The 9,188-nt window shown below is 45.0% G+C and overlaps 1 protein-coding gene across 1 annotated transcript in view; it reads left to right on the top strand.

Annotated features, from left to right (window-relative positions):
* The window catches only part of LOC102260171 (zinc finger protein 432), a 40,266-nt gene that overhangs the window by 6,822 nt on the left and 24,256 nt on the right, over positions 1 to 9,188 (top strand). The window contains exon 6 of the mRNA XM_014535763.1: positions 3,937 to 4,128. Coding sequence (XP_014391249.1) covers positions 4,114 to 4,128 — 15 coding nt within the window. The 5' untranslated portion in view covers positions 3,937 to 4,113. The remainder of the gene's footprint in view (positions 1 to 3,936; positions 4,129 to 9,188) is intronic.

The raw sequence follows: 9,188 nt of genomic DNA, 5'->3' as shown, positions 1-9,188 counted from the left end.
TAAAGCAGTGGTTCTCAACCTTGGCTGCACATTAGAATCACCTGGGAATCTTTTTAAAATCCTGATTTCTGGGCCTCATCCTCTGGAAATTCTGTTTCTTTGTTATGGGGTAGAGCCACAACATTAGTAACAAAGAAACAGAATTTCCAGAGGATGAGGCCCAGAAATCAGGATTTTAAAAAGATTCCCAGGTGATTCTAATGTGCAGCCAAGGTTGAGAACCGCTGCTCTACTCAGTCATTCTCTTGATCCAATAAAGATGTCCTGCTAAAACACCTTGAGTCCTGTTTAGAGAACAAGAAATAAGAAATTTCAAGAAATAGGAAAATTCAGTCGCTGTCTTGTATTTATATCACAAGCCCATGATTATTAGGTAAATTCACTCAAATATTTTAATCACCTGAATTTAGCCGTCTCAATACTTATTTTATTCTGGGATGCAATCATTAGATAATTGAGAACAGCTGAATTTCACGACTGATTTGTGTTTTACAAGAATCACCTTGTAAAGGTGACTTAGGATAGGCCAAGGGCGTAAGCAAGGATAGTTCTAACATCTCACTTCAGAAACTGAACCAACATAGTACTATTGATGGAGGAGTCCGAAGATGCAACTGACTTCCTGCTTTGACCTGTGGCTCCATTACTTTATCAGGAACATGTTGAGAATTATAAGGGCCTATGGGGTTGAACATAATGTGAGCAAGTAGATGAACCTGATGTCGGTGCCACAGCCCGCCTTCTCAGGATCTCGGGTGCCTCCTGGTGAGGGAGAGTATTCTAGCTCAGAGCTGCAGCCACTAGAAATGGGAGCTGAAGCAGGGCTAGAAATGGGTAGCAGGCCTGCAAATGGCTGGCAAAGACCTCTTGCTGAGGTGATACAGGTGCATACGACTGTGGGAGATTCAGTTGTTTGAGGTCGTTTTATTTTTTGCATGTTCCTAGAAGTTCCATTTGCAATATCCAAAAAAACAACCATCTGGAAGCAACCTAAAAGTCCCACTGATAAACGATTAAACACATTTTGGACTACACGTACAGTGGAATATTGAGCAACAAGAGGAACAAACTTATGGATACTTCAAAACAATTATGTTGCCCTAACCGGTTTGGCTCAGTGGATGGAGCGTCGTCCTATGGACTGAAGGGCCCCGGGTTCGATTCCAGTCAGAGGCCAGTACCTTGGTTGGAGGCACATCCCCAGTAGGGGGTGTGCAGGAGGCAGCTGATCGATGCTTCTCTCTCATCGATGTTTCTAACTCTCTATCCCTCTCCCTTCCTCTCTGTAAAAATTCAATGATAAAAACAATTATGTCGTGTGAAAGAAGGCAGATAAAAAGAGTTCATACAGTAAGAGTCTGTTCATAAAATACAGACTAATCTGTGGTGACAAGGCAGTTGGGTGCCTGCTTAGGATGTATGGAGCATGTTCTGTGCTCCAGCGGTTAGAATGAGGCTGGAAAGAGCCTCCACGTCCTTGCTTTCTGCTCACGTTGTGATCGCCGGCCCCCTGACCGCCTCACTTTCCACACCTGGTTCCTTCTCCACATGCACCGCCACCTGCCGGCTGCGCGCTGAGCCCCGAGGCCCTTCGCGCTGTACGGACACCGCACTCCCCCAAGATGGCAGCGCCCACCGCGCCCCTGCCTCCCGGCGCCAACCCCACGCGGTTTTAGCGCCCCGCCGGCTTTTTCGTCAAACGAGTTAACGTTTTTATGCGGCCTCTAAATCTCCTCGCAATTAGGCTAGTGGCTGAGGTGTCCAGAAGTTATTTTCCTTTCCCACCGAACTGAGGCGTAACGGCCGCTCGGAATGTACGCGGGGCCCTTTTGGTCCTGATGGGCTCCGGCCTTTGAAAAATAGGCTTCGTTCACTGTCCCCTCCAACAAATGAGTTTACCCCCACGTCACGGGCCTTCTGTGACCTCAGGCCTCCGAAAACCTCTCCACATTCCTATCAGGGCTGGCCGCTGAGCAAAAGCCTTCTGTACGTCAGGTGTGCAAAGATGGCGGCCTCCAGGGTGCCGAGGCGACGGCGACGCGGGTACGTTACGTCATAAGGAAACGCCAGGAACCCGTATTCCGCTCTCCATAGAAACGCAGCAGAAACCCCTCGCGCCTTCGCCGGACATTCTCCGGAGCCGAGGCCAGAAGGGAGAAGTTTAGGGAAGTGAGTGAGGCCTCCAGAGGTCGCTGCGGGCCCCGGAGGGAGTCGGGTCCGTGCGTGGGTGTGTCCGGCGGCTGCTGGGTGGGTGGCAGCCCCTGTGAGTCGGTGAAGGTAGCGCCGCGCGGGGAGCACGGAGGGATCTACTGGGTGTCTGTGAACGGGGTGTCTTTGGGGTCGGTCGTGGGGGTGGAGGTGGGGGGTCGTCGCTGATGGTCAGATCAACGACCGAGAGGTCAGGGTTCAGGGTCTTCGCGGGCCACTGCCTGCCGGTGACTGACAGCTCGCGGGCTGGAGTTTGTCAATGACACGGCGTCCCGGCCGGGTCCGGCTCTGTAGTAACTCGGAGCCAGTGATGGAGGAATCGTTAAGGGAGGTCAGTGTACGTGGGCATCTGGTCTGGTTTTGATATTAACCCCCATTGGGGGGGCGGGTAGGAGGGGGCGCACTGTCTTCTGTGCTGAGATGTGTGACGGCCAAAGGCTTGGAGGCTCAGGCTCCTGGACCAAGTCTCTCCACCAACCACATCATCCCATTCCTTTCAACCCACAGAAACAAAAGTTTTGGGGGTAGGTGAACCAGTCAGCATATTTAAAATTAATAAGATTTTCATTTAAGAGTCTGTTTTCATCCTCATCCTGCAAGTTTACTGTAAATTTTCTTTCAGGTTCTATGTATGAATATACAACGGCTATTTTCTCAGTACTTACCTTTTTTTAATTCTTTTAAAAATTTGTATTTATAGCTTCTATTCCATCTCTCTCCTTTTTCCCTGTGTTCGTTGTTCCTCAATGAAGTGTGTATATAAACAAGGTATATAAAGACTTTTTAAAAGTTTTTATGATTTTTAAAAATGTATTTTTAGATATATTTTTATTGATTTCAGAGAGGAAGGGAGAGGGAGAGATAGAAACAGCAATGATGAGAGAAAATTACTGATTGGCCGCCTCCTGCACCCCCCTCATGGGATCAAGCCCCCAACCCCAGGCAGGTGCTCTGACCAAGAATGGAACCGTGACCTCCCGATTCATAGGTTGACACTCAACCACTGAGCCATGCCAGCTGGGCACAGAGGTTCTCAACCTGTGGGTCTCGACCCCTTTGGCGGTCGAACGACCCTTTCACAGGGGTCGCCTATGACCATCCTGCATATCAGATATTTACATTATGATTCATAACAGTAGCAACATAACAGTTATGAAGTAGCAACGAAAATAATTTTATGGTTGGGTCACAGCATGAGGAAGGGAGAGAGATAGAGAGTTAGAAACATCGATGAGAGAGAAACACAGATCAGCCGCCTCCTGCACATCTCCTACTAGGGATGTGCCCGCAACCCAGGTACATGCCCCCGACCGGAATCAAACCCGGGACCCTTCAGTCCACAGGCCGACGCTCTATCCACTGAGCAAAACCGGTTTTGGCATAAAATTTATTTTTAAAAAATTAAATAAAATAAAAAAATAAAGGGCCAGAAGGTTGAGAACCACTGGTAAAGGAAAGATTTACAGTTCCTCACTGTCCGTACGACCTCATTTCTATAATTGTTCTGAAAATTACCTGCCACTGAGGCACAGTGCTGTGCTGTGCTCCTTTGCTACTTTCTCTTTCACATTCAAGCTACTTATATCTTCAGGGTCTTCTGTTTCATTACTTCAGGTGTGATCTCTAGGGAACTAACTAAAGAGCCAAAATACTGGGGACCATGTGTTAAGGTGAGTGCGTAGCAAGGGGAATGTAACCCTGAACGTAATCTTGCTCTTCATCCCATAGGTTTTGACAAGAGATAAGAAAAGAATGAAGAAAGAGGAGGTTCCAGGACCTCGATGTTGTCCTTTCTGGGAACACTTTCAACTGGAGAGTGAGATTTTTAACTAGAAATTTAGGACATACCAAGAGAAGACAAAGACGAGTATACCAGCTGCTGGCCATTTCCCCAAACAGAAGGAAATGACCCAGGCCCAGGTGACGTTTGTTTTATTCTCTCCTTTGTTCCCTAATGGATTTGTAGTGGCCTGTAAAAATTAGTTCAGTACCCAGAGTGAAATAAACTTTGAATCTACCTCCAACATCAGGGCAAATTAGGATCAAGAATATAAGTATTCAATGCCCTAGCCCCGTGGTCGGCAAACTGCGGCTCTCGAGCCACATGCGGCTCTTCCTAAGCCTTAGGAGTACCCTAATTAAGTTAATAACAATGTACCTACCTATATAGTTTAAGTTTAAAAAATTTGGCTCTCTAACGAAATTTCAATCGTTGTACTGTTGATATTTGGCTCTGTTGACTAATGAGTTTGCCGACCACTGCCCTAGCCTGTTTGGCTCAGTGGAGAGAGCGTCCGCCTGCTTATCAAAGGGTCCCAGGTTTGATTCCGGTTAAGGGCATGTACTTGGTTGTAGGCTCCTACCCAGGAGGCAACCAATCGATGTGTTTCTCTTACATCTATGTTTCTCTTTCCCTCTCTCCTCCACTCTCCCTAAAAATCAATGGAAAAATATCCTAGGGTGAGGATTAACAAAACAAACAAAAAAAGAAAAAAAGAATATAGTATTCATATGATTCTGAGTAAATGACTAATGTTAGCATGTAACATATAATCGAAGGATCCTCTGGGTTACATTAGCTGTCAGCTTGTGTCTAATGTCTATGGCAGCCGACACAACAAGAGAATCATGCTTCGTTACATGATATGTATCATGTACTGTGAGGAGACAGCAGACGGTTCCTCAGGGAGTGTCAATATTTCATGGCACTGGGGTCTTAGCAAAAATGTTATATTCTTCCCAGAGGTAATGGGTGGACAGTGTTTTTGAACTTTGAATAAAGGCAGAAGCATATTTCGTACTGCTGTTTATTTCAGGGTTCCTCACAAACCCATTGGGGAAGAGACCAAGCAAACTCAGTGAACACAGTTTTATCAGGGACCAAGGAAAGTCACTCAGAGAACTCAGCCTTGTGCCTGGGTTTATCCAGTAATAAAACCTAAATGGCCGCCATAACCGGTTTGGCTCAGTGGATAGAGCTTCGGCCTGCGGACTAAAGGGTCCCAGGTTCGATTCCAGTCAAGGGCATGTACCTGGGTTTCGGGCACATCCCCAGTAGGGGGTGTGCAGGAGGCAGCTGGTCGATGTTTCTCTCTCATCGATATTTCCAACTCTCTATTCCTCTCTGTAAAAAAAAAAAATAAATGAATAAAAAATAAAAATAAAAAACCTAAATGGCCTAGGAAAATGGGAGGATTGCATGGCTTTATTTTTTTAAATTCTTTTATTTATTGATTTATTTGAGAGAGTGTGCTGAGCTGACATGGCCATGGGTGAACCTGAACTCAGGCCCCTGTTCTCCACACTCAGCCTGACGTTGGGTGCCATATGTGCCATATGCGCCCGCACAGCCAGGTTCGGTGAGCCTGAGAGGGGGCCGTGAAGGATTGAGAAAAGACAGACAAGAGAAAAAAGCTGGGTCTAGGTGGGATGCTGCCCTCTCTGATGGAGAGAGACAATGGCACGGCCTGCAAGCCGAGTCTTTATTTTGTAGCCAGATTCCACGAGGCAAAGTAAGGGCGTGGTCAAGATGTTTACAATGTTCTCATGGGTTTCGAATCTGCTCAATTACACGCACCTGATCAAGTTTTGTTTACTTGCTGCACCTCCCACAGCCCATATCACTCAACCACGTGGGGCTACAGGTTTGGACCCTAAGGTCAAGCTTACAACTATAGCTTTTGGCTATAATTGTGCTGGGACTTACACGTGGCTTTGCCATGAGAGGATCGTACCCTCTCATTAGTCCTAGGCTTGAACCTGTCCAAACGCTGTAGCCGCTCTGAGAGAGAGAAACATTAATTTGCTATTCCACTCATTCACACATTCATTGGTTGTGCCTGCCTGGGATTGAATCCGAAACATTAATGTATCGGACAATGCTCCAACCAACTGAGCTACCCAGCTAGGGCTGCATGGCTTTCACATGTTCTTCCATCAACAGGTAGCTGAACTGTTAAAGTTCAGATTTGGCCTTAGATAGTTGCAAAAAATTTTGTCTGATAAGAGCTTGAGTTATTGGGTTCCAGGATGTTTGCTTTATAACTTCACGTCATCTTGGAAAATATAGACTCCGTCCCCATTTTCAAATCCAATCCTCTTCTTTCTTTGCTTTTCTATAATTATGCAAATTACTCACAGATACCTGTTTTTAAAAATAGGATTTTACTGATTTGAGAGAGAGAGAGAGAGAGAGAAACAGAGAAATAGAGAAACATCGATCCGCTGCCTCCTGCTGAACCATAGACCTGGGATCGAGCCTGCAATCTGGGCATGTGCCCTGACCATGACTTGAATCAGTGATCTTTTGGTGCACTGGATGTTGCTCAACTAACTGAGCCACACCGGCTAGGGTTCACAGATATATTTTAAAGAAAAAATACTCAGCCCTGACCGGTTTGGCTCAGTGGATAGAGCATCGGCCTTCGGACTCAAGGGTCCCAGGTTTGATTCCGGTCAAGGGCATGTACCTTGGTTGCGGGCACATCCCCAGTAGGGAGTGTGCAGGAGGCAGCTGATTGATGTTTCTCTCTCATCGATGTTTCTGACTCTCTATCCCTTTCCCTTCCTCTCTGTTACAATCAATAAAATATATTTAAAAAAATAAAAAATATTCAATGATGAGTGCCCATGGGCAAAAAAGTAAATGTCCTCTTTATAACGTCCTTCCTCATTGTCCCCTCATACTGCATTAACAAATGTTTGCTAGTGTGTTTTTCTGTCACTAGACCTATATGTGCATCTACATATATGTGCCTATTTACCGATGTATGTGGATTTGTGTACATATCTGAGTAGTTAACACACCTACTGTGACATCAATGTATCAATGATACATTTATGTATCAAGGTCATACTTCAAAGAACATGACCTGTTGGCCTACGTTAGTATAATTTAAGCATCTAAAAGAATAATGACAGCAATTGATTGGTGAATATTATCTATATATAAAATTCCATTTGTCCACAGTCATACTAAAAAAAATGAAATGCACTATGTAAAACATTTAGATGCATGCCTGCTACATAGTATGTGATATGTGGGATCATCCATGCCTTAAATCTTTGCCAGTACTTAATAGGACATTATAAAATTTCATAATTTTCAGCAATCTGAATGGCCCAATATTCTTTACCCTTATTTTTCATTTTCCTCAGCACAGGTGAGGTTGAAATCCTTGTGTATTTTATGGTCAGTTGGATTTTTTTCTCTTGTGAAATGCCTGTCTTTATCATTTTTACATTTTAAAAAAACTATATCTTCTTACTGATTAATAAGTATGATTTATATCCAGTACATATTGATCATTTTGTTTATTAAAAATATTTTCCTAGCTTGTTAGTTTTCTTTTAGCTTTGTCCATGATATCTTTGTAATGCAGGTGCTTTAAATTTTCCTCTCACAAAATTTTTTTTTCTTTCTTTCTTTCTTTTTCTTGGTTTTGTTATTCCTCACCTAAGGATATTTGTTCCATTGATTTTCAGAGAGTGGAAGGGAAGGAGGGAGGGGGTGAGAGAGAAACATCAATGTGAGAGAGACACATTGATTGGTTACCTCCCACATGCGCCTGACTGGGCTGCGGATGGAACCTGCAACCCAAGCACGTGCCCTTGACAAGAAATCAAACCCTCGACCCTTCAGTGCTCGGGCCAGTGCTCTAACCACTGAACACACCAGCCAGGGCTTGTTATTGATTTTCTGTGATTTTTTTTTTTTTTTGGCTTTGATGTGAACATACTTCATACTCTCCTCTCTCTATTCCTTTCATAGATTACCTTATTTTATGGTTAGCACTTTAAACAGGAAAAAAGTATTTGAACCTAAGTTTTCATTTTTCCAAATGAATCTGCATCTCACATGAAATAACTCAAAATGTGGTCAGATCAGCAGTGTTAAGAATTTGCAGCCCCTACCAAGTCTGCTCTCTTTTCTATGTAGTAATGTCTGCAATAACATGGAAAAGAGTATCCCATAGTTTTTCCCTCTCTGGCTGCTCAGTTGACAAGCAGGTCTCAATTTATTTTCTGGTGACATTTGAGCTTAGGCTGCAGGACCACAGGATCAGGACATTGAAGATATTCCACACTTCTGGGCTGTTTTTTAAAAAATATATATTTTATTGATTTTTTACAGAGAGGAAGGGAGAGGGATAGAGAGTTAGAAATATCGATGAGAGAGAAACATCGAACAGCTGCCTCCTGCACACCCCCAACGGGGGATGTGCCCGCAACCAAGGTACATGCCCTTGACCGGAATCAAACCTGGGACCTTCCAGATCGCAGGCCGACGCTCTATCCACTGAGCCAAACCGGTTAGGGCTTTCTGGGGTGTTTTTATTCATAGCACTTCTGACACCAAATGTGTGGGCATTTTTCTCACATCTGCCCATTCTACAACTCTTGGGACACCGACAATTCAACTCAGTTCTGACACTGACTACCTGGGGGCAGCGTCCGGTCCCACAGGTTAGGTGGTAAGTCCCACAAGACTGACCCCACTTTAGGTGCCAGTCGGAAGTCCCAGGTTGTCATCTCTACTTCTGATAACCAGCTCTAAATCTGGGGGTCCCACAACCTCCTTCTCAGGATTGGTAATTTGCTGGAATGACACACAGAACCTGGGAAAGCACTTCACTAGTTTATTATAAGGGCCGCAACTCAGGAATAGCCACCTGGGAGAGATGCGAAGGGTAAGGCCTGGGGAAGGGGGCAGAGGGCCTCTCGGGAGCACCACCCGGCCAGCATCTCAGTGTGTTGACCACCCCGGAAGCTCTCTAGACCTGTAGTTTAGGGGGTTTATGATGTAAGCATGGTTGATTAAATCACTGGCCATTAGTGATTGAACTCAACCTCCAGTCCCCCATCCTGAAGCCATCTAGGAACGCCCAGTCACTAGTCATCTCATGAGCATACAGAAGACACTCATCAGAGAGTCCAAGAGTTTTAGAAGCTGTGCCATGCCCTAGCCCAGTGGTCGGCAA

This window comes from Myotis brandtii, unplaced genomic scaffold (assembly GCF_000412655.1).
Source record: "Myotis brandtii unplaced genomic scaffold, ASM41265v1 scaffold150, whole genome shotgun sequence".
NCBI classification, from domain to species: Eukaryota; Metazoa; Chordata; class Mammalia; order Chiroptera; family Vespertilionidae; genus Myotis; species Myotis brandtii.
This window is presented reverse-complemented; position numbering and strand designations above follow the sequence as displayed.